The 24,768-nt window shown below is 47.8% G+C and overlaps 3 protein-coding genes across 4 annotated transcripts in view; 1 reads left to right on the forward strand and 2 right to left on the reverse strand.

The window, feature by feature from the left end:
- Positions 1-1,076: 1,076 nt before the first annotated feature.
- On the reverse strand, positions 1,077-7,789 carry GLOD4 (glyoxalase domain containing 4). 2 transcript variants are annotated; one of them, XM_024211232.3, is made up of 9 exons: positions 7,691-7,789; positions 6,898-6,947; positions 5,167-5,287; positions 3,987-4,131; positions 3,641-3,777; positions 2,723-2,809; positions 2,349-2,462; positions 2,168-2,254; positions 1,077-1,322 (listed from the first exon to the last, which is right to left on the reverse strand). In XM_024211232.3, the coding sequence occupies exons 1-9, from the start codon at positions 7,778-7,780 to the stop codon at positions 1,257-1,259; spliced, it is 897 nt and encodes a 298-aa protein (XP_024067000.1). In that variant the 5' UTR covers positions 7,781-7,789; the 3' UTR covers positions 1,077-1,256. The 2 variants fall into 2 exon arrangements, with proteins under 2 accessions (XP_024067000.1, XP_026512290.1); XM_026656505.2 differs by lacking the exon at positions 7,691-7,789 and having other exon boundaries at positions 5,167-5,327; positions 6,865-6,937.
- Positions 7,790-7,903: 114 nt separating this feature from the next.
- MRM3 (mitochondrial rRNA methyltransferase 3) lies at positions 7,904-12,956 on the forward strand. Its single transcript, XM_024211231.3, has 4 exons — positions 7,904-8,208; positions 10,778-11,022; positions 11,655-11,822; positions 12,256-12,956. The coding sequence occupies exons 1-4, from the start codon at positions 7,922-7,924 to the stop codon at positions 12,846-12,848; spliced, it is 1,293 nt and encodes a 430-aa protein (XP_024066999.2). The 5' UTR covers positions 7,904-7,921; the 3' UTR covers positions 12,849-12,956.
- Positions 12,957-18,378: 5,422 nt separating this feature from the next.
- NXN (nucleoredoxin) overlaps positions 18,379-24,768 on the reverse strand; it is a 34,482-nt gene continuing 28,092 nt past the window's right edge. The window contains exon 8 of the mRNA XM_024211283.1: positions 18,379-19,537. Within this exon, the coding sequence (XP_024067051.1) occupies positions 19,355-19,537 (183 nt within the window). The 3' untranslated portion in view covers positions 18,379-19,354. The remainder of the gene's footprint in view (positions 19,538-24,768) is intronic.

Below are 24,768 nucleotides of genomic sequence, written 5' to 3' on the forward strand. Positions count from 1 at the left end.
ACATTCTGTTGACTTAGGCATTTATACTAAGCTCATCACGATGTTCTCATTAGTACTGCAGTGATTTATTTGTTTAATGTTTATTTGGAAAAAAAGATAAGCTGTGCTCAAACATTTTAATCTTATGCCAGCTAACAGCAACTGAGCCATTCATCTACATTTGGCTTCAAGGAGGTTTTTCTCAGAATCAAAACCTAGATGTCAGCCTTCGGGTTTGCCTACATAGGGAAACTGACCTGCATAGCTACAGCAGGACAGCTATTCCACTAGCAGCTAGATATTTATTATTATAATGATGCTGATCAATTTCCCCATGTAGACAAGCTCTCAGTTCCAGCTTTAATCTAGGTCATAAAAACACAATACATGCACTGTTCACAACAAGCAGTAGCTACCCCAAGGCCTTTTCTTTTCCATGTGCAGCAGACCAAGCGTTGCTAAAGCCACCAACCTTACAAAATGCTCTGTAACATACACTACAAGTCTATTTGCTAGTATACCACAATTAATGTTGTCCCTTTCACTTCCTGGCAATAAGTTCTAAGTTCTGGAGTTGTCCAATACATTTTCCATGAATGGAACCAACCATCAATATAGCATTTGCTTTATTCTTTAACCTATACTTTGCTTTGAAAGCAAGTATTTCAACACTTCCAAAGAGCTTTTTTCCACCCAGTTCTGAACCACGAATTTTTATTCTGTCAGGTTTAGCAGCATGAATTATTTGGAAGAGACCTGCCAATTAGAATAAAATACCGTAATTTAATCTAAATCCCCCTTGCTAGCGTTCTGTTTTAGTTCTGGTCTTATTCAACAGGGTGAATTTGAAATTGAATTATTCTTCACTCCTAAATCCCTGCAGAACGATAGCTCAGTACACACACTGCAGTAGATATAGGCTACCTAAAATACCAAAAAGATGCAGCGAATTTCTAGGCTAAACTCTGTTGTTGTTTTTTTTCAATCCAACAGGAAAGAGAAAAGCTTGAGAGGGTGGCCTATTACAAGTCCATGGTCCCCCATGTTATGAAATCAAGTGCTCAATCTACCCATCACAGCACAACAGAACTTTCCCCCTTTTCTCCTATAGACTTCTGCAAGGAGAATCCAGCCTCTAAGTAAGAACTGGAATTTTTTTATTAAATCAAAGGGCATTGCAGACTCTCTCACTGAACGTGGACCACATGACTGCAAAACTGGACACATCTCACGTGTTTAGCAGCTAAAGGCACCATTTATGAGACAATTCTTTTCAGCTAAGCAGAAGCCTTCTGCATTTTGTGCTTAGCAAACCACTCGTCACTTTTGTCCGCTGCCATTGCCTGTACAAATAGAAGTGAACAATTTGTATAATGATAAAGTTATTAAAACAACAGCCATTTACAGAAGCAAACGTGTCCAGGATTCTATTTGGGTTAGTGCCAAGCAAACAACTGGATGACTGACTTATTCACCAACAGGGACCAACTCTTAAGTTGATCTGTGATTACCTGAAGCAAACAGTTCTACCACACTGTAAATGAAAAACAATGCTCTTTGAGAATCACTTCCGGACTGCAGTATAACAAAAGCAACAGACACTCCCTGCAACAATACAAGCGAGTTTCAGAAGCAAGTTAAAAATGGTACGGTGAGCGACTGTCACTGCTGCACCAGATAAATGTATCCGACGAAGTGATTTGGTAAGACACAGGCATGACAGGATCAGTGTCTCCTGCTCTGAAATGTCCCTTTTGTTTTCAGACTTTTCCTGAAACCGCTTGTCATTTCTGTAGCAGCAGCCCATTATCTTGTGAAGCTGTTCTACTGCACTGACCTGATTGTCGTTACAACCAACAAGCCAGTTTCCACTCTTACTTAGGTTGATTTGTAGCTGATGCTTTGCACCTCTAGCATCTTCCATCCTGCAGCCACCTCTGAACTGAGGGGTAGCTCACAAGAACAGGGAAGGAAAATTCTTTCCAGGATACCGAGGCAAACCCCAAAAGCTATTTGGGATTTTTAACATCTGAAGAACGGCATGAAGCACCCCCTTTAGAACTCAGTGTACCTGCCGCTGAAGGTCTGGGCTGTGGTGGGATTTTAAAACATACAGGTAGTCTATGCATTTCTATCCTGATGCTCCGACCTCTCCACCAACAAACAATACAGAGAATATATTACTTACATCATCTAACAGCTTGTTGCCATTAGGATCCATCTTGGAAAGCTCTCTAAATGCTTCATCTCCTACAAAGCAGATTTCATGGCCGTCCTAAACCAGATTTAACAGGAGAGAAAGTGAAATTACCGGGGGGAAGGGGGGCTGAATTAAAGTTTATTTTGTCACTATTTCAAACATCACTCACGGGATCAGCCAGGATAACCACTTGCACTGTTGCTTTTCCAGGGGTGTCCAAGCTAACTAGGGGAGTTAAAATCTTCTGCTTCTCCTTCTTCATCAGTGCTTCAATGTTCGGCAACTTAAAAAACAAAGAGTGAGCTGAAGGTCAGTTGTGTCATATCAGGCTGTGATCATTTACTGTACCCATTACCCACATCTCCATCACATTCCCACCAAGAGAAAGTTAAACAGAACTTTCATTTGATGTTATTATCTTGTTCACGTACTGACGGTGAGAGACCTTCAAGTGGCTATTGGTATTACCATGAGTCACCCTCCACATGGCCAGCCCCGGAAATATAGGAAAGGGCCGGAGGAAGAAGGAAATCAGATTGTTACCTCTTCCTTTGGGCAAGAGAAGGCAATCCGCCCAAAAGCTGTGCCATGATCCACTGCTCCGCCAATGCCCTGCAGCTCCAATTTACACTGAAAGAGAGGGATTGAAACAGTCTAGCTTGCAGGGAAACTAATCTGAAGACAAAAAAAATTCATACAATTTTTACTGCATTTTTGCATGCATGCTAATCAGCATTACATAATAAGCTAATCACGTCAAAGCCACATATGCTTATTTCCCAGTGTATTAAGGTAGTAGTGACCACGGTCACCTTATTTGAAACAGAGGCTGCAAGCAGATACAAAAACAAAAGCACAATGATTCACCCTGAGTATTTGACAAATTTAGTCTGACTGCAAATTACTGAATGGATAATCTCATGTTCATGTTAACCTCTCTGTAGAAAGAACAGGAGTACTTGTGGCACCTTAGAGACTAACAAATTTATTAGAGCATAAGCTTTCGTGGGCTACAGCCCACTTCTTGGGATGCAGCTTAGGTAACTGATTTCCCTTTTCACTCAAAATTACTGTATTTCATGGTATCTTAACCTTTGTGCCTCTTTCCTGAGCAGCTGCAGCTGGGTTCTCATTTTTATATGGCTATTTGCTTGCTTTCAAGAAAGCCCTACAAATGAAATGAAGCCTGGGCATTATTATGCCTGTACTTTAAGTCTTTTAGTTCAAAAGTTAAGAGCAGAACTACTAACCAATTTGACAATTCCGCCTTTTTACGTGTATGTTCTTAGCAGGGAGGCAGGATGGCAGACACATTGACAAAGCAAGCATTTAGAAGATTAGAGAAACAGCGGTTCTCAGTAAGATTGCTTGATTTATTTATTTAAGGTTCGGTCATTATGAAATGAACCAATCCCACAACATGCGATTCTCAAAGAATAGTCACTTCTCTAAATGACTAACCTGGTTATCTGCATAGCCTAGCAAAGCCCTTTGCTTTTCCTCATTCGTCTCATAAATTTTCATTCCCAGCAGATCAGACCAGTAGCTAACAGACTTCTGCAGGTTCGAGACTGCCAAAGTTACTTTTAGCACGGGATCTACAAGATTGTAATAGTTTCCTATTAGTGGTGTGTATGTTGTAGTTTTAAACTCTAGGTTTTTGTGCTCATGATAATGGGAAACAAATAGCAACAACATGAGGCAGCCACACATTCCCATAAATCTTGGCCAAGCCAGATGTGCAACCTCTTGTGAAGTTCCAGCTCTCAGTCTCCGATGAAGAGAGGAAAGGGTATGAATGCGTTACCTTGCTTTGGTTGTTCTTGGTCTTCCAAGTAGAACTTGTATCCTCCTGGGGCTTCAGTTTCAAATATACCCTTTGCAACTTCTTTGAGTGGCCATCCCATCTTCCTGGCATTGCTCACTGCCTGGCTGGACAGAAGAGTCATGCCCTAGCAAGAATACAAAGCACAAACATGCGATACACCAGTGCAAAGATGTACCAACACCATCTTTTTGGTCCGTGGTACTGAAGTCAGCCGATAGATTTCCAAGTATCAGCATGGAATCCTAATCTTCATCCATTGCCAGGAAGAGAGCAATCATCAATGTAGTCTCTGCTCTATACCCCGGGCTAAAACACCTACTCTTCTGAAGGAGACCTCAACAGCCCAGATACTGGTTCCTTGCCCCCGGCTTTTCAATTATCTTCCTCCAAGAGAAAGCTGAGAGAAAGGGCAATAATCACACAAGTGGTCTGCAGTAAGAGTTGGAGCCATCCTGAACAAGGGTCTAAACGGCCTCCGAGAGGCTGGTTATCTTGCCTTTATAAAATTAGTGCAACTGTCTGAGGTCAATACACCTCTTACACAACAGAGAAATATGAAGCAGAGAGATAGAGCTTAATGGGCCAGATCCTGGCTCTACCAGTCTTTGCAGAGCCACTAGAACAGCACTGACCAATTGGGTTTTGCAGAGACAGAGGCCAAATCAAATCCAGAGTTCTGCCACCTTACAGATGAGTGGCTTCCATGGCCATCCAATCATCTCTGACTCCATGGGGGGAAGAGGAGGATACCAGTGAAACAAGGAGCACACACAGTACCTCCACTGGGAGGAGATAGTGAGTTCCTCCTTGGCTGGAAGTCCGGGGAAATAAAAGCGATGCTGCATTCACAAGACTGATCTGTCAGAAAGCTCCAAATTTTGCTGTCAGTGGGCTGGGGAGTGAGGCCCCCCCCGAGAACAAATACAACTGCCCCCCAGCCCCCCCAACTGCAGCATGAGCACAAAGCACCTCTCTCCCCTTCCTCTTCCTTGCACAAAAGACGTGCAAACAGCACCCACAAGACTAGCTCAGGGAACAAAAATGGATAGGGAATCAAACAGCATCAGGAAAGTGCATCCAGGACATAGTCTGAATGGACTCCTAGCCAAAAAGCTCACAACAAGAACAAAAGAACGTTAGAAGGGCAAGTGATATTTACCAGAAAGTCACTGCCAAGTCGATACTCTCCAACTCCATAATTGTAGGTCAACTCTGCAACAAAGTGATCATCTTCGGGCCCATAGCCCACCATTGTTTTGCTCCACTTTCCATCATAAGGGCTAGAACAACCATCACATTTATTTGTCGTCAGTATCAGACACAAACACACACACCCCACCACACGCACGCGCACACACACACACACAAGTAAGAAGTGTCTCAGGATAGGAACTGCATAACCAGTGGTCCAGCTAATCCAATATCCTACCCCTGACAGCAATCAGTGCCAGATGCTTCAGGGGAAGGTGCAGAAACCCATACCATACCAACTTTTATACAATACTATATCACTGAAAGAGCATGCCAGTCGGTGCCTACTTCATGTCCTCAACCATGAAAGGATCCTTATAGTTTTATCCTCTCCTATCTAGTTTCTTATGTAACAGCAGATGCAGCTCTCCTATAAATAGTCTAATCTTGTTTTGAAATTTACTAAACTATTTGCTTGCAGCAGCAAGTTCCGCTGGTTACTTATTCACCACATAAAAGTCATTTAAAAAAAAAAAAAAAAGACTTCCGGCTAACCGGAGGAGAAGGCACTATGACTAAGGGATTCCCATAAAGTGTGATAGAACACAGTAACTTTCCAGTAAATTCTTAATTTAATAAATTCCAAGGCCAGAAGGGGCCATTGTGATCATCTAGTCTGACCTTCTGTAAACCACAGGCCAGAGAACTGCCCCAAAATGATTTGTAGATTACAGCTTCTAGTAAAACATCCAATCTTGATTCCTCTTGTGGAGAATCCACCACAACCCTTGGTAAATTGCTCCCGTGGTTAATTACCCTACTGTTAAAATTGTAGGCCTCATTTCAAGTCTGAATTTGTTTAACTTCAACTTCCAGCCACTGGATCTTGTTATACCTTTCTCGTTTAGTCTGAAGAGCCCTCTGTTATCAAATACTTGATTCCCATGTAGGTACTTATACACGATAATCAAGTCACCCCTTTACCTTTCCTGCTACGCTATGTGAATGTGTGACTAGGAAGGCACAACTGCACAGCCATCCCAAAGAATGAGCAATGGTAGTTTTCATATGATTTGATCCAGAATTCCTCAAGCCTAGGAACTGCAACTATAGTGATAGAACTAGGATAAAATTAAGTGCCCCCAAGCTTCATGTTTCAGAGCATAAGCTGCTCACCAAGTGGAGTCAAAAAAGCTATTTCGTCATCATGATCTAGGCAAATTGTACAGTTAGACAATATAGCTTAAGCTCTTTCTTTTTGAAAAGAGATGAAAGGCCACTGGCGGTAGCGGGGTATTTTATTTTAATGGATTTATTTGGATTTAAGAGAATACGATGCCTACCCAAGGCACGAGGCGCCCTAATAGCATTAAACACAATAAAATAAAATCCCAGAAGCATGAAGTAGTCATTTCTTTCAGGAACTGTGGCCCAAATCAAAGGGATTTAGGCCCCTAACTGCCTTTGAAGATCTGGGCCGCCCTGACTACGTAGACGGTTGATCTGCCATAGCAATGCTTATGTTCCAACGTCAGCACCACAGACAAACACAAGAAGGTACATTCTTACTTTCTTCAAACGAAATGAGCAATGTTTAGGAAGTATGCTCAAAGGTCTGTAAGTAAGCCTTTTGGGTTAGTCAGCATCTGCAGAGGTTTTAGTTTAGCTAAAGATGACAAAGAGAAAGAAGGGTACATACCCATTACAAGTAGCTTTGCAGCCTTCCTCAAATTCTTCATGTCTTAGAATCTGGCAGATCGAGCACATGCAACAAATAAAGCCTACTTAGTTCTTAGAAGGAAATAGACCCAAGCACACCCCAATAGAACGCGTAGGGTACATCTGTCCTGTGACAAAAAACCCACGGCTCCAAGTCAGCTAACTCAGGTTTGTGGGGCTAAGAGTAGCAGTGTACAGGTTCAGATTCAGGCTGAGCCTGGGCTCTGGGACACCACAAAGCGATAGCGTCCCAGAGCTTGAGCTGCAGCTCCAGCATCTACAATTAAACACCCCGATAGCCCGAGTTTGAGTCAGCGGATACAGGCCAGACACAGGTGCTGAATTGCAGTGTAGACGTACCGTGAGGCAACCCTCTCACCTGGCAAGGTCTCAGAGCCCAGGCTCCAGCCTGAGCCCAAACATAAACATCTACAGTGCAATTGTATTGCCCCACAGCCTAACTCGGCTAACCCGGCCCAGCCGTGGCTGAGCAGTGGATCTTTTAGTACAGTGTAAACATACCCTGACCAGCGACTAGGGGACTTGCCATAAGGCCGCACGTACACAGCCCGGGGAACAGCACAGCTGTTTCGGTCTGGGGAGGGAGAGGTTAACAGGAACAATCGCACCACGACAAGCCCCAGCCTGGAAGCAGACACACTAGCACGAAGGGGCCATAAGCTGTAACACGGGGGGGGGGGGGGGGGGCGCCAACCCCCGGCGCCGGGCCAGACGCAGCCGGCTGAGGCCCCGCCCCCCGCTCGTTCACTCACCCTCATGCCCAGCAGGTCGCGGTAGAAGCGGGCGCTCTGGCCACGGTTCCCCACTTTGAACACGAAGTGCAGCGCGCGCCGGGCTCCCATGTCTGACTTCTGCCCCTACTTCCGGCGCATGTCGATGACGTAGACAGTCACCCCCCCGGCAGCTTAGGAAGCCGAAAGGGGGAGGAGTCACGTGCACAGCCGGATATCCGGCCGGCCGGGGCCACCTGGCGTCAGGGCAAGATGGCGGCGCTCAGGCGCCTCACGCTGGGTCCTGCCGCCGCCGCGCTGCTTCGGGCTCAGCCGGGAGGAGCCGGGGCGGGCGCGGCTGCGGGGCGGCGCTGGGTGCGGGCGCTGAGGCGGAGCCCGGTCCGCGTGCTGCCCCCGCGCGAAGAGCAGAGAGCGGCCGCCCCGGCCGGGCGGGAACCCGCGGAGCCGAAGGGAGCCCGGCTGCGGCCGGCCCCGGAGAAGAGCCCGGCCGGGCAGGGGCTGCGCTTCGAGAAGGCGGAGCCCGGAGACAGGAGGCTGGGGTAAGGCCCTGCGGCGCCCCCCCCCCCCCCCCCGCCCCCGCCTCCCCTTCTCCCCCCCCCCCCCAGGGCCCCCGGAGACCGTTACCATGGCAGCAAAACCACGTGTAAGCGGACAGCTCGCCCCCCGTTTCCCTGGGCTCCCTTCCCTAGTGACAGACGCATCACGAAGCACCCGGGCAGATTGCCGGTGCCCCAGCCCGCTGCCCCCACCCCCAGACTGCCGCCCTCTGGGGCCAGGCCACGGTACCTGCTGGCACATCGAGGAGCTCCGTGCTACTTTAGTTGTGGGCAGCGAGGTGGGCAGAATGTAACTGGCAATAAATCCGAAGCAGCCAGCCAGACTCCAGCACTGAAGGGTCCTGTTTTCTGGTTGTAGCTATTGTAAAGTATAACGGAGAATATCTTATTGCCCTTATATAAATCCATGGTACGCCCACATCTTGAATACTGTGTACAGATGTGGTCTCCTCATTTCAAAAAGATATACTGGCATTAGAAAAGGCTCAGAGAAGGGCAACTAAAATGATTCGGGGTTTCGAACGGGTCCTGTATGAGGAGAGATTAAAGATGCTAGGACTTTTCAGCTTGGAAAAGAGGAGACTAAAGGGGTGTATGATAGAGGTATATAAAATCATGAGTGGAGAAAGTGAATAAGGGAAAGTTATTTACTTGTTCCCATAATACAATAACTAGGGGCCACCCAATGAAATTGATGGGCAGCAGGTTTAACACAAATAAAAGGAAGTTCTTCTTTACACAGCGCACAGTCAACCTGTGGAACTCCTTGCCTGAAGAGGTTGTGAAGGCTAGGACTATAAAAGGGTTTAAAAGAGAACTAAATTCATGGAGGTTAAGTCCATTAATGGCTATTAGCCAGGATGGGTAAGGAATGGTGTCCCTAGCCTCTGTTTGTCAGAGGGTGGAGATGGATGGCAGGAGAGAGATAACTTACCTGTTAGGTTCATTTCCTCTGGGGCACCTGGCATTGGCCACTGTTGGCAGACAGGATACTGGTCTAGATGGACCTTTGGTCTGACCCAGTATGGCCATTCTTATGTTCTTCTTGTGCAAAAACTCATTGTAAAAATCAGTGTTTTTTTCATAGTCAATGCAATATTCAGACTTACATCATCAAGGCTAATAAGTAATCACAATTTTAACTATCTACTAAATCACAATAAGTCTCCAAGTTATTAGTGCACAAGTGAGGTTTTTACATTTGGCTTCAAGTAATGATTTCAATTGTGTTGCCACCAACTGTGGAGCATGCAAACTCCATGTTTGAGTGCATACATGAACCATGAAAGGAAAGCATGCTACCAGTTCCATCTTAGCTTCACTCTACCCCTGTTGCTTTTACTCTCTTTTCCTCTGCCTTGTCCCCCTCACCCTGCTTCCCTTCAGTTTTCTTTACTTTGGCTTAAAAAAAAAAAAAAAGTCATGGAACGAGCAGGATGTTTGCTGCCTTCACATTGTTCACTCTGCTCGTGTTAAATCCTTTCTTCTACCCAGTGTCTGTCTTGTCTGTTTAGACTGGAAGCTCTTTGGGGCAGGGACTGTTTATTTTGCTGTTTTTTTGCAGCTCCTAGCACAATGGGGCCTGGCCCTTCGGCACTGCCATAATAATCATGCTACATGAAATAATGGAAAGAGAGAAACTGGGGCCAGTGGCGAAATTCACTATGTCAGAGTAAGTCCTGACAGTAGAGGGAACAATTTTCAAAACCTCAGCTGTTATGGTAAGAGCTGAACAAAGCCTTAATATGCTACATATGTGAAATTCTTCTGTCAGCTCTTGGGAGAGGCACCAAGTTTCTGACTCTGGTGCTTGCCTGCCGGTGCATGAGCCTTCTTGCAAAACTCGCTTTTGCATTTTTCCACGTAACTATTAAGATTTCAGCTAAAGCACTTGCAAAGAATTTGCTAACACGGTACTCTGTGGTCAGTGTCTGTTCAGAGTCCCATTTCTGTGTCTGTTCGTAAATCCCTTAGAGTTCTCAATCCTTTTTTGAATTATGTCCTTTTTTTTTTTTTTTTTTTTATATTGGCAGTGGCCCCTCTCCCTTTAGAATAGCGAGGATACTGCCACCTACTGTTGCTAATGAGTTTGTTCAGGAGGTACCTGAAATTACTTACATCAAAATGCAAGTCAAATGGTATTATAAAAACACTCCTTACCTGTATTAGTGCTGCTACTGTCAGTCCTTGAGAAATTTGGGCTTGTTCGGTACTGAAAAGCAGATCAATGCAAGGCCCCCAAGAAGGCTCGCTGCGCAGCCAAGGCCCCCAAGAAAGTTTGGCTCCTGCACCCCCTTCTGGTTGAGAACCATTGCCTTATATTGATCCTGCTGTAGAGATTAATAAGGGTGAGAATAATGGATCCCATACAAGATCAGGACTAGCTGCAGCCACTCTAAAATATATATGCAGACAATCATTGGACAGAAGGAATAATATTGAGTCCAGGAAAGTTTCGAGTGACACCCCCCACTTGCAAGTGGCAAACTTCAAAGCAGACCAGAGATGTTACTTACATCCCAGCAGTTTTAACTGGTCATCTTCTCTGTAGAAAAGTGGTGACAATTGCCAAGTCGAAGAAGTTTCGCGACCAGCATGGGAAGATTCTGCTGGAGGGTCAGAGACTTATCAAGGATGCCCTGGATGCTGGAGCAGTGCCCCAGACTCTCTTCTTCAGTACCGTGGGGCACCTGAAGGAACTGCCTGAGGAAAAGCTGAAGAAAACCACTCTAGTTAAGGTGAAGTTTGAAGACATTAAGAACTGGTCTGACCTCATAACTCCTCAAGGGCTGATAGGTAAGTTTGCTTTAGAAAGTAAACAAAGGGTAGCTGCACTTAGCATTTATTAAAATAAATGTAGTGACAAATACGACTTGACTGTCTCTTTGCTAGCCTATTCCTGTTACTCTGCCAGTGACATGGTGTCACGTAGAATTGGCTAGAGAAAGGATTTCTCTGCTTCCACTCAAACTGATGTGAGAGACCATCTTGTCACCTGCCCCTCCACTTGAGGAGGGGACTACATTTCAATAGACCTCCTCAAAGCTTGGAAGATGATTGGCACTCTCATGGTGGCTCTGAGGCCTGTGTCTAACTGACATCCTTGATGGTGCCTGGTGATACAGGTATTCTGCTGTGGCCTGTGGAAAAATGGCACCTACAATCTCTGAGGTGATGATGCCCATGGGCGGGGAGGGGGGGGTGTTTTTTAAATGATGCTTTCAGTCTTTACTTTACTAGGAAAACAGTCTTACGCAGACTCCAGCAGTGTACTGCTCCTCACCCGATCTTCAGTACTTCCGGTTCCACCACAAAAGTATCAGTTAAATCAGAAGTGATTAAAACAGATGCATCCCACGGGCAGTGCTGTGTCAGAAAAGCCTTTGAGCCTCATTTGCCAATGGGCCTCTCTCCCTTTATTTCCTCAGGAATCTTTTCCAGACCTGACCATGCCAAGATGACTTACCCAGCTGTCCAGCAACGGAATTCACTGCCCCTGTCCCTTATCTGTGACAATCTCCGCGATCCAGGAAACCTGGGGACTATACTGAGATCTGCAGCTGGAGCAGGCTGCAGCAAAGTGCTGCTCACCAAAGGTAGGCCCCTCCTTCTGGAGAGCAGGAGTCTGTGATGACTTCAGCTGTGGGGTCGGGAGAGTTTAATGAAAAATCAACCGTTTGGAAAAGTGATGAGATTTCACTTGATATGGATGGAAATACACAACAGCTCACGGTGTGTTGGACCTTCTGTGGAATACTCCCGTGATACCTAGCAAGGCTAGGGGCCTAGAACAAAGGCAGGTTCATAAATACAGCGCCCCATCAATAACTGCATACTGAGGGAGCTAAGAGAGGTTAGCTTTCCAATTTGTGTGCTGCTACCGTCCCATAGGCCCTCCTGGCTGTTTCAGATGATGGCTTGCCCCAGGGAGCTTTTAAGCATTCTCCTTCGATGTGCTCTCTCACTGGCACAAGGTGCTGAATGCATATTCGTGTGGAGCCCTTGCACCTTCACTGTTTTCTATTACAGGCTGCGTGGATCCGTGGGAGCCCAAAGTGCTTCGTGCAGGCATGGGGGCTCACTTCCGCCTGCCCATCATTGCCAATCTGGAGTGGGAATCCATTTCCAACTATCTTCCCACAGACACAGAGATTTACGTGGCTGACAGCCGCGACCCAAGAACACAGGACAAGATGGAGGCCGGGTCGGGAAAGGCCAGGTCGGGAAAGGCCAGCAGCTATGGTTGGGTTTCCAGACCTCACAACTTGAAGGCTCCAATAGGCAGAGAGGACTTGGCTTTTGATTCAGAGAGCGAAGAGGAGGAGCAGGGAACAGATGAGGCCTGGTTCCCAGAACTTGACACTCAATATTACCACGAGAACTGGACACGGGCTCCAGCAGCAGCGGTGGTGATTGGTGGGGAGACCCATGGTTTGAGCACAGAAGCACTTCGGCTAGCAGAGAGCACGGGGGGGAAGAGACTGATTATTCCTGTGGTCCCAGGCGTGGACAGTTTGAACTCAGCCATGGCCGCGAGCATCCTGTTGTTTGAGGGGAAGAGACAATTGCAGTTGAGAGAGAAGCAAGAGAGCAAAGGACAGAAGTTCCCTGCCTTGGGCTAAACTGTGCAGGAGACCATTCTGCACAGAAAGAGCCTCCTCTTCTGTATGTTCCCATGCAGGCAGCTTGCAGAGGGATCAATAAAATCACAGGTTTTGCAACTGCTATTCAGTTTACACTTGCACAGCTGTTAAAACAGACCTGCCCCCGAGAGGTCCATGCCCATGTTCAACACCCAGATGCTCCACAGAGTGCCCACCTTCTGCACTTGATGCCCCCTAGCATTAGTGAACACATGAAACTTTGAGCAGTGTGCCCAAATTTTGGGACTCCAAGGGCCACACTTACCTGCAGCTGCCATCAAGGTGTAGGCTTTGGAGAGAGCAGGCCTTTGCACCTGCTGCTGCTCTGACCGGTTCCCTAGGAATGCCATAAGGGGGTTAGCAGAGAGCCATTTTTAGAGGTAGTCAAAAGAATTAGCAATTGCTAACACAGCCCTTGAGTGATTTAGTTAAAGTCCCTATCAAATGAGCTTAAATCCTCAAATCCAGGCCTGCTCCCCCACCTTTGAAATGAGGTTGGGTTTGGTGCCATCTATTGAGCAATAACACCCCCCCCTTCTCGCTTCTGACCCTTGTACACCAAGCTAGCTCAAGAAGGTTCCAGTGACTCGCATTACCGGGAGTAGGAAAAGCAAAGGAGAGGTTGTGCAATCGTGTGTAGTTTACAGACAGTTCTCCTAAGGGGACTCTTTTTCTTGGGGTGGGTGACTCCCCCATCCAGAAGAAAAGGGCAGGAGGGAGTCTCTCACCAGGGCCCCAGAGGTTCTCTCATTCATTGTAAGGCAGAGGATGCTGGTCACGCTGCACGGCTGGCTTGCCCATAATGCAGCAGAGCTTCATGTGGCTTTACAGGGCCAGGGGGAAGGTAAAAGAGCCAGTGCAGCAGGGATGAAGTGTAAGTTGTATTGTACAAGGGCTCGATATGTGGTTCTCACAGAAGAAAAAACACCCCTGGCTTCCTTTTCAGTAGGGGAAAAACCTCTGTATTGAAGTCTCAGCAGTTGGCAGTAAAATCCATTGGAATGTAGTGTCACTAGTGCTCTGTAAACCCCCCAGTGAGGACGTGAAGTGGCTAATCAGTTATGGCAGGGGGCCCACTGGCTCTGTGAATTGCCATAGCTGCTCTTTGGAATGCAGTTCTCTCGCCCCAGGCCTGTTTGTTCAGGCAGCCTAGTGCGTTATTTAAACAGTTCCAGCATAATGGCTTTTATCTCTTCCTGCAGCGGTGCTTTGGGCCAGGTCCCCGCCAGCAAACTTTCCATTGTATCCCTTAAAACTACTCCTGGTGGAGGTCCTACTGCAGGTGCTGTAGTGGAGGGCAACAGCTGGTGGTATTTTTCCCCCTTTCCCATAATCCTGGGCCCTGTGTATCTAGGTTTACACAAAGAAACATGGTGAAGAATGTGATAAAGCACCGACAGCTGTTTGCGTTCATGGTAATAGCTTAAATCAGTTCAAAAGCTCCCTTCCCCCACTTGCCCCTAAACCTGTGGTCCCCGCTGTCAGCAGGATAGGCTAACGGGAGGCAAGAGAAGTAGCACATTGGAGGGATGCAGAGTCCTGACATTTGAAACGGTGAAACATACCCACAAAACTCTATAGATCAAGTCTGTCACATACACTGTTGGTCTGTGGGAAATCTTGTTACCCTTGCAGCTGCAAAATTCCTACTGTGACCTTCATGCCCCATCCAGATTTGGCAAAGGAAATGGGAGGTGAACACAGCTGCTGGTGCAGGGGACAGGAAGCTATTCCAGTTAATGGAGTTCCTTAGTAACATCAACACTGGTTCAGTAAACACCAACCCTAGCAAGAGGCCAGGGACAAACCAGCAGGATGTTAGCCCTTAGAGCAGACAGACGTGGTGGAGGTACTTATGCGTGATACAGGCTTCTCTGGGTGACGCTTTGTGGCACAATTAGAGTGGTGTGCTGTCCCTGCAAAGACTGTCAGTTTTCCAATTCTGCCATCAAACACTCTTGGCTAGAGTTTAATCCTCAGTTTTAGCTCCGGGCATTGTGTTTTAATTTAAGTCGGAGGTTAAGCCTTCTGCCAGAAGGTGGCAGTATTTGTCATGAATGCAGCCTGTGTGGGGACCAGAGTTGTTCCTAGTGCCCCCATGGCACAGATTTAAACTCTGAAGGAAAGGGGCGGGGGGGAGGGGAGTGTGAAGGAGAAGAAGAAAGAGGAGGTGAGGAGGGAAAGAACTGCAGAATGAGTCCCATTCTATGGGAAATGCCTTGGGTTCTTCCCCATCCAGCAGACAGGCTCTGGGCTGTGCAGGAGGAGAAATCCAAAAAATAGATTCTCTTAAGAGCTGAGCCGCTCCTGGCCACCCCCTTCAATCTGGGAGCAGGAGGTTGTATGGTGGCAGGACAATGTGCAGTAAACCTGGCCCTGGGTGATCACATGCCGGTGGAATTAGGCTCTCCAAGCGCCATCAGGTCCTGGCACCGAGGAGCAGCAGGAGTGGGTGCAGGAAGCCCTTTGGGAACTACGCCCCTTGGTGCCCTACACTATTTCTCCAACTTCTTAAAACGGTTTGTTTAGTGGACAACCCTAGCGCGAGCTCTCCTGCTGCAATACCAGCTGCTGCTAAGAGATTAATATCTTAGTCCATATTAAAAACCCGAATTTTCAGAGGCTGTCATGATCGTACAATGATTTAGCAGTGGCCCACCATTTCCTTTGGCTCTTGTATTCAGTAATAGCACAGAGCCATCCTGGGAACTGGATGCTCGATAAATACACGGAGAAAGAATGTGGTTGTTCCCTCAGGCACATCCTGATCCAATCTTTCCTTTGTTGGAAGGGAGCATTTAACACAGCCCCGTTCAAAGGCATTGCCAGTATCAAGACTGAAAGTGCATCAGCGGGAGAACAGCTCATTCCTCCGAACCAGATGCCAGCCCTGGCCAGGGGAAGAGCCAGGTTCACACAAACATTTACACTTCACTTTAGCCCTAGTTGAGTAGCTGCCGCAGTCACTCGAACATACCCAATATTAAGTGATTTTATTTCATGGACTCAGCATTACACCTACAGTCCTACTCTGGGAGCCTGAGCAGCCTCTGCCAGATGGGGTTTTTGCTCCTAACCTAATGTCTAGAATCAGCCAGTGCTGCATGAACCAACAATATCCCATTTAAGCGCCTTATTGTGATTCTCATTCAAACTGCATCGACACCATTTTCTCCCTAAAGCACCAGAAACCCATGCTATGGAAACAGAACATGCACTAGATGGCAATGGGATCTGGAAGCAATTACCCTGCTCAGACAAGCCTATTCTCAGCCACTTCTGTGCATGCAGCTTTGGTCAAAACTTCAGGACTGCAGAATTTCTCACTTACCACCCCCCTTCCCCTGGTTTTTAAGTTACTTTTTGGTATTTTGCTGCAGATTCCACTTACAATGGTGTATTTTGAGTGATTCAGGGCTGGAAGCACTAGAGAAAGGTGCCTGATTAGCAGCTGCAGAGACAGAAATCCTCTTGAAGCACCAACTGGGGGCAGACAATGGGGCAGACCTCCCCACCCCACGTTTTGACTGCCACATGGACAGGCCAGCCTGAGGGACAAGTGGAGAATTCTAGTGCACAGGACTGTTCGGTCACACCCAGCAGCTTGGGACCAGGCTGCTGGACCTTTCTGCTGCCCAGTGTGCAGCCTGGTCTCTGTGACCTGGACTGACCCATCTCATTGGCTGTTGAACAGCCCGCAGCGCAACAGGCTCCAGTTCCTCCCCCCTGGGTTGGAGTCACACTTGACAGGCTCGACGTGGTATTTGTACAGCACCTAGCACAATGGACATCAGCACCTTGACCAGAACCCAGATCGATGCCACCAACCACCAATCCCTCTTCTGCTTAATTGTCTGCAGTGTTTGTCTCCAACTCAACAGCCAATCCTGCTGCTTTTTGAGTTATTCATTGCCTAGTTAATGATCACTAAATAAAATACAGGCCCTGAAGCACTGTCTGTGCCGTCTAGATTGATACGACTCCTCTCTCTCACACAGCTGGCTGGCTTTCCAAGCTCCTTCCTTAGTAGGTTGTTGTAGCAAGGATAAAAGGGGAGGCTACAATCCTGCCATAAGTGACAAATGGGCTGAAGGGGAAAGCAGCAGCTTGCACGCCCCCAGCTATTCAACACACACAAACCACCACATGGCTCCCCAACACGCCCCTCCCCAAGGACGCATGTAGGTTTGTTAAAGGAAATGATCACCGACAGAGCTACATGACTGAGGAAATGCCTACAGGGACTCTCAGTCCAGCTTTCAGCCACTGATTGGTTATGAAAGGCAGCGTGGTCTGGCAAATTAAGCAGGGGCCCGTGAGTCCAGGCAGCTGGCCTAGTGCTGCTCTACCACTTTCTTTCCCTCTCTCTCTCTGGCCTGTAAAGTGGGGACAATAGCGCCTCCTTCAGGAGGGTGAGGACGCAGCAACTAACAACTTCAAAATAATCCCTTCTCTCCAGGTGTGCGTTTGCATATGCACACAGGTGCAAGGCCTCCAGACATCACCATTTTGTGAGGCACCCAACACACAAATGTTCTGCTCTCTCCCCCACGGACTGGGAAAGCCTGCTGGGATGAGGCCACCAACTCACTACAGATGTTGGGCAAGTCACTTCTCGGTAAACTGCTTCTCCCTCTGTGAAACAAGGCCAACAACTCTAACCTACCTACCGCCCGTTGGTAAGGCCCTGGGACCTACCTGGATGGAAGGGGCTGTAGCAGCACATGGCATTGTTTCCTGGTTAGCGGTTGTCTTCCATTCCTCAGCTGTTCGGAGCGTGCACCGCGTTGATACATAGCGGGGTGTCTGTGTATGTCTCTACTATACATATTCCCACCTTACAGCTCAGATTCCACTGGCTTCTGGGATACCCCAGAGCCCACTAGTACTGTCACTGCTTGGTCAACGTAAGGAAAAGAGCTCATGGATGAACTAACCAATCCAGGAGAGGCTACAGCTCCAAAATACACGGTTGGTTGGAAGAACACAGCAGGATCTCTAAGAGGAGGTTACTTACTGTAACTGGAGGTTCTTTGAGATGTGTGGTCCCTATCTGGAATGGGTGTGCATGCATGCCATGCGCCGGAGCTGTTCACAGTAGTGTCCGTTGACCCGCTCAAGCAGAAAACCTGGACTCTCCAGCACTGGAAGGCCTGTTTAAATGCTTCTAACAAGGGGCTACATAGGATAAACCCGTAACCTGCAGCAATCAGGAGTCACGCTCCAATTTAACAACGAACTCTTTGTATGAAACACAGCACCAAGATCTACCAAGGCTGGTTGGTTGGTTCCAGCCACAGACTGGTACAGCAGCCCCTTGGGCACAGAAAGGCCACAATGAGGACCCCAAACCAAAACCCTTTACTCATGCGAGTAAGGCCTGCAGGTCTTCACCAGACATGCTTCTCCCTCAGCCCCCCACCCCCCGGGCCCATCTCCAAACCTTCACCCCAGCCATAACTATGGCTTTGTTGTGAGGAATCTGCACCTCCAGGAACCAGGTGACTGTAACCATTTTATTACAAAGTTCCAATCACCATGTACAGTTTTTACAACCTCAATTTTCCGGGGGCTCAGCTGAGCTGCTTGGGGTTGTGTTTAGAACAGCACCATCAAGGGGGCTTGGGAAACAGCTACAAAGAACATCTTAATCAACTAATGTAGGGGGAGGACATTTCATACCAGGGAGCGGGGGAGAGGAAAGAAAAGGGCAAGAGAGAATGAGAAAATGTCAGAACAGCAGAGGAGGATCAGGGCAGCCCTGCATTGTTTCTCCTTTTGGCTCGGGGTTGGGGGTTGTATGGTGGGTACGTGGGATTTCCCCCAAATGCATATGACTGACACTTAACTAAGGCTGCTGTGTGTTTGGTGTGGAGGTGGCTGGAGGCTAAATACAACCTAGAAACAGGAGTTCTTGAACTAGGAGGAAGACCTTTGCTGCATCATGACCAATCCGCATGGAGCTTTTCAGCAGTTACACTTCGACTTGGCACTGTGGGCTCACTGATACTGACGAGGGAAAGGAGGTTGGGTGGCAAAGTGGAGAATTCTCTTATTGCTTCATTGGCGTCTGTCTGGGAAGGGGTGGGCAGAGAAGAGAAGGGTGAAGATGAGAAGGGAGAAGAGGAGTATAATATAAGAGCCCCGAGAACCCCAGTCCACTGCCTGATGCTTAAGTTGGCAAGAACACCATGCAAAACGTTTGCCTGCTAGCTAGTGCCGTGTATAAAATAACAATACGGTAACAGTTCTGGCCTGGTTATTAGAGAATATATCACCATGAAGCACAAGCAAAGTCTCCAAATGCCAGCGACTCCCTGCTGAAAGTGCATCTCCAGGAGTCTGCTTAGGAGGAGGATTCATTGCGTAAAACAAGGCACCACAGGAAGGCTGGGTACTGGGTCGTGCGAGAGAACACGCTGAGCACTCTGCTAGCGGAGGAAGAGACCTAGTTTTAAATAACGTCTGTCGGTGCTGAAAGCCCCTCAGATGGGTTCAGGTTTTAGCTTGTCCGCTAGAAAGTCGCTCACAAAGGCTTCCACAATCTCAGGAGTGATTTCCTCGACGTCCATCACGTACTTGGCTCTGGCCGACATGTCCAGGATGGTGAGCAGGGGCGCCGCTTCGGGCAGGTTGGTGTAATCCCGCAGGGAGTCAGTCATGTCATCCTGAAAGCCAGCAAGAAAGAGCCCATAAACAAAGAGAATGAAGCCCAAGGGATGGAGAATTGACTGGTGTGACACAGCATCCAGGCTGCGCATTTCATGAAGAACTCTGGCCCTGCACAATACGCTTGACTCAGCGACCAAGCCAAAGGGAACAGCACCCCACCCCAATCAAAGCACCAAGCCAACCCCACAGGGCTTTAAACAGTTCATGCTTTAAACAAGCAAACACAATTTATCCAGACCTGGGATCGAATCGCATGGCTCTCCCACCCTGAGCACAACGGCCTGAGATTCGGAGGGGGTGGAGGGAGAATGGATATCAAAATCCAAACCAGGATCACAATTCTCTGGCTTCAGCCCTGCTCATCCTTACTAACAAGCAGCTGTTATTACAATGTATTGGTGTACGGTTTAGCTGTAGTAACAGCTAAACTCTGAGGTAGTCAAACTGAACAGTGACTATCTGTTCAGCCTTAGGACTTGGCCAGTCTTCTGCATCACACATACGGCTGTGGGAGATGCAGACTCATGGGCAACACTGGGATCCTCACTCTTCAACTTGACAGCCCTTGGACTACCACATAATTAGTGATCTCAGGCATCAGGGAGAGGAGTATGGTCTAATGCAGTGGTTCTCAACTTGGGGTCCACCAGTATAATCAAGGGTGTCTGCGAATGTGCCAACACCTACATAATAATGACACACCATGTTCTGACATTACAAGTCAATAGCAACTTGGCGCATATATTACCTTGAACGCTGTAGTTTATCATTTAAAGCACCTTCAGTATGTGAAAATGGATTCTCTGCCCTCATCAGCATGAAAAACCAAACACTGTTCAAGAATGAATGCTCAAGATGACCTTTGCACTTGCCTAAGTGAAATTACCCCTCAACTGGACAAGCTGTGTGCTGCCAAACAAGGCCAAGGATCGCATTAGTATCAGGTAAGCTGTCAATATTTTGATTTGCTATGTTTTGTTGTTCATCTGTTCAAATAATAATCATTTCTCGACAGTAATATTTGTGATAACTATTAAAGTAACGTAAGAGAAACAAATTATGAGCAACAAAATAATGAGGGAGGAGTTGGGGGTCTGCAGGTTTATCTATTTAAGTTTAGGGGTCCCTACGTAAAAAAAGGCTGAGAACCACTGGTCTGAATGCTTACAGCACAGGCCTGGGAGTCAGGTTTTCCCCCACTCCCCTGGACGGAGAAGGCAGAGACCCAACTCAGATTCCTAGGGCCAGAACTCATCGACGGTGTTAAGATCATGCCTGGTAAATAAGAAAAGTTTGGAACCAGAAATCAGTGAACCAAAATTGGTGGACAAAATGATGGGCTATTGGACCCACCACTCTCTTTGTGGGTTAAAGAAAGAGACTTTGGTGAGAAAAACTGGCTACTGGAGCAAGCTTCACCATCATGGCGGCCACCCCAACAATCTCCTGAGATCCCCGGGGTTCATCATCATGATCCGGAGAAATGTCCTGACCTGGCCAGAGAGAGCAACCCAGATAACATCACCACTTCCACCAGCTCCAGCTGAATCCCAACCACCACCTGGGGAGGACCAGGATCAGACTTTAACAGCAACATCAGCTCCCGCCCATCTTAACATATTTCTCCCCCCCGCCAAGGACAGTCATTATCATCTTTGTTACCGTCAGAGGGACGGTCCAACGGGGGGCAGCCTTCTAACAGCGCTCTCCAGCTAAAGGGAAAGGAACAAGGGATGTGGTTTAAATGAAAGCCTTTCCCAGCACTTTACACGGCAAATGCTTTACCTGTTTTGCCGCCTTTGCTCTATCTTCGATACAAGGTTAACAGGATTGTGAATGGTGTGTTTGCCTCTGAGTTGGCGGAGGTTTCCGTATGCCAGCCCCAAACCTTGCTGAATGCTGGACAGTGACTGGGTTATGTTAATACCTTTAGTCCATACGTTCCATCTAACTTAACACAACCCCCCTTACCACTTAGCTAGGTTTGAAACTCTCCAGCAGGTTTCCCTATAAACGCAGGAAAAGCCAGGCAGCAGACCAGCGCATCCCCCCAAGACTGTCAGGCTTGCTCCACTCCCCCCCTCCCCCCCCCACTCCTGGGATCATGGAGTGTAGCTGACGAGCAGGGAGCAGTGCCCTATCCTGGCTGCTGCTCGCTGCCTGCCATTAGCTGCACTGCTGCAAGCTCCCGCTGTTCCCATGTGACAGGCTGGCCACTGCCTTCTGAGGACAGCGCTGCCAGGCATTCATCTTCACCTGTCTGGTTCATCAGCCCACTCTGCCCTTCAACTCCCGCAGAGCACCCGAGCATCCCGTCCCGCAGGGAGGCAGTTACCAGTACCGAAAGGAGCTCAGAGAAGAGCAGGAATAACAATCATGGAGGAGGGAAGATGAAAAGACCCAACTATGTGCAGCGTGGCTATGTAATGCCTGAGGGGTGGAGGGAATACAATAACCACCTACATGTGTTTGGCATGTCTAAGCCCCAAGGCAGGAGAGACGCTGATTGTCTAGGGCAGTTCTAGGGAGAAGGGGATAGCTAGGAGCAGAGGCGGGAAAGAAGGAAAGGTCAGAAATGTACAGCTGAAGAATAGGCCCCTTGAGGGAAGTGGTGGAAGCACTGGGTGATTTAAAACTGGACAAGTCCTGGAAAAGATCCTGCAGGAGACAGATTAGTGGTGGTGGAGAAATGGACGAACATGACAACCTGACAAGTCTTTTCTATCCTGAGCCTTGGATCCTCTGATCTATTTTCCTGAGATACAGGGAAAGCCAGAACAAAGGGAACAGCTCTCTCTGCAGGCAAGTTCCCTTCAAACACACCTCCCTGGAAAGGCCTTTTGCTAAATGTTCTCTGTTGAAATTCGTAGCAGCAAGCCCTTGATTCGGACAAACAGCCAGGTGTCTCCCCCAGTCACCTGCACTTGATCAACGTGTTTGAAGATAAAGGTGAAGAGCCTCTCCTACTGGGCCCTGGTTTCTCAAGTCAAAACTGCAGAACACAGAAAAAGCTCAGACACGCTTCTCTCCTCCAAAGCAGTCCTTATCTGAGCCAAGGAAACGCAGATCCCTAGAGAGCAAGCAGACGGAAGGAGCTCCTTTATCCCAGCATTGTGCCTCTCCCCGCATCAGGTCAGGCTGGACACTCCCCATCTCACGCAAACACCTCCATGCTGCTGTCCATCCACCTGGAACACCCTCTAAGAGACCCCTGGGCAAGCATCAGCCTGGCCTCATTCAGATCCCTCTAAACCAGTGTTTCCCAAACTGGGGTTCGTGAACCACTGGGGGTTCGCAAAATGTTACAGGGGGTTCTCAGGAAAAAATTCCCTAATGGCGGACAGAGCTGTCCCTAGGGACCCTGGGCAGCATGGGGCCAACAGCCCCTGGACTTCCAAAAGCTAAGCAGATCAAAGCAAGCATATCTATCACACTGAAGAGATTTAAACTTCAAGACTCCTTCTAAGAAATGGAAAGGGAGGTGGATATTTTTTGCTGTTTTTAAAAGTAAATAGGCAGCTAGTATTGTTTTTAAAATTATTATGAAGAACAAGTTTAAGCTTTGTTGTAACGTGCGTTGTTTGCCTGGACTGCTCGAGACCTGAATGCTTGTGTAGGAGGAACTCTTTGAGTTGGCTTTTTAAATACCTTCACACTGTTTCACATCTGATACTCCTTGATGAAGCATAGGAGCCTTGTCTTATAACAGGCTTATTCAAAGTGATACAAGCTACGAAAGTGAGATCTTGGAAGAGTGTTACCATTTTCATAATGTAATAAAAATACTGTAATGATAAATAATTAATAAATATTGTGTAATAAGCATGTCATAAAAACAAATTTTATATTTCCAAGATCACTGCTTTTATAATGTATACTCCGGTAAAGGAGAAAATCTCTGGAAATATTCATTTTTAGGAGGGGGTTCATGAGACTTGACATTTTAGTGAAAGGGGTTCACAGGTTGTTAAAGTTTGGGAACCACTGCTCTAAACCCACTTCCACCATGCAGCCTGTTAGTAGGGAACTTACTGAACTACTGACTATGGGGCCCTGGTCGCTAAGTGGACACGACCTAGGTATCATTTGGGCTTATTCACCTCATGTCATCCAACCCCAATCTGTCCTGTCTCATCTGTATTCCCATCAGTCGTCTTGTTCCCTCTCTTCTCTGAGGGGACGCTCACCAATATTAAGACTAACTCGGGGGCTCTGTAGCCCTGTTCACTACTGTATGAGCCAGAGGGCTGGGAAACCTACTCCCAGTGCCCCACACCTGTAGCGACACAGCGTGCTGCTGTGCGAACACACACACTGCAATGTGCGCCGGCAAAATGGATTTTCGCCCATCCTTATATTGGACAATTTCTGTGTGTAGGTGGGCCAGATGATGCAAACAGTGGAACTGACTGCTCTGCCATCATCTGTAATACAGAGGTGCAGCCCAGAGAGACTGCAAATCCCATCATGCAGTGCTTAATGAGGTGCTGCGCTGGCTGCTCAGATGAAGATGGAGCAGCTCCTCTAATGACAGTGGCCAGCGTTTACCCCTGGGCTGCACTACAGCAGTTAGCCAAGAGGCGCTAAGCATGAGATGAGCCCATTTCTATGTCCAAACAGTAGCCCCCCAAGTCCTGGACTGAGCCGCCTTGGTTCCAGCATTCCTAGTGACCAACAAATGGAGACTCACTCCAGCAGTAATTTCACGCCGTGGGGTGGCCTGATGGAATGGGGATGGCTGAGCCAGAACACCCCGTACTCCTGTAGGCTTTGCACCACCCTTAACGGAGACAGCTGTAATGGGCGGGGGTGGGAATGACCTCCTTGGGGCCAACTGCCCCTGAGCATAAAGCCCAAAGAAAGAAAAGCAGGAGATGCAGGAAAGTTTCATCTGAGCCCTGCAGCCACTACCAGTTCTGAGTAGTAGGTGGGCTTTGTTTGCACTCCTCTGCCCAGAACTGTCTGTCACAAGACAAGGAGAGCAACTAAGAAAGCTCCAAGAGCAAGTCAGTGCCATCCAGGCTACCGAGATAAAAGCAAGAAGCAAGAGGTAAAGGCCCCCTTCCCCGAGGACGCCAGGATGCTCTCGCCTAGCGTGTCCTGAGAGAATGGCGTGCCTGCCCCATGCTACAGGATACAGCTCAGAAATCCAATCTCAGCACAAAGCCATTGTTTCTTTAGCTGCTTCAAATGTGCCCAGTCAGCTGTAGGCTACACACCAGCCTCT

The sequence above is a fragment of the Terrapene carolina genome, unplaced genomic scaffold (assembly GCF_002925995.2).
Source record: "Terrapene carolina triunguis isolate 2854851 unplaced genomic scaffold, T_m_triunguis-2.0 Scaffold231, whole genome shotgun sequence".
Classification (NCBI taxonomy): domain Eukaryota; kingdom Metazoa; phylum Chordata; order Testudines; family Emydidae; genus Terrapene; species Terrapene triunguis.

What these genes read in the sequence shown, in the direction of transcription:
- GLOD4 (XM_024211232.3), bottom strand. Translation starts at nt 7,780, where the DNA reads ATGGGAGCCCGGCGCGCGCTGCACTTCGTGTTCAAAGTGGGGAACCGT. An exon ending in CCAAGAACAACCAAAGCAAG is followed by an intron (nt 3,778 to 3,986) that starts GTAACGCATTCA and finishes ACAATCTTGTAG; the next exon opens with ATCCCGTGCTAAAAGTAACT. An exon ending in TAGGCTATGCAGATAACCAG is followed by an intron (nt 2,810 to 3,640) that starts GTTAGTCATTTA and finishes CCTCTCTTTCAG; the next exon opens with TGTAAATTGGAGCTGCAGGG.
- MRM3 (XM_024211231.3), top strand. Translation starts at nt 7,922, where the DNA reads ATGGCGGCGCTCAGGCGCCTCACGCTGGGTCCTGCCGCCGCCGCGCTG. An exon ending in AACTCCTCAAGGGCTGATAG is followed by an intron (nt 11,023 to 11,654) that starts GTAAGTTTGCTT and finishes TTATTTCCTCAG; the next exon opens with GAATCTTTTCCAGACCTGAC. An exon ending in CAAAGTGCTGCTCACCAAAG is followed by an intron (nt 11,823 to 12,255) that starts GTAGGCCCCTCC and finishes TTTCTATTACAG; the next exon opens with GCTGCGTGGATCCGTGGGAG.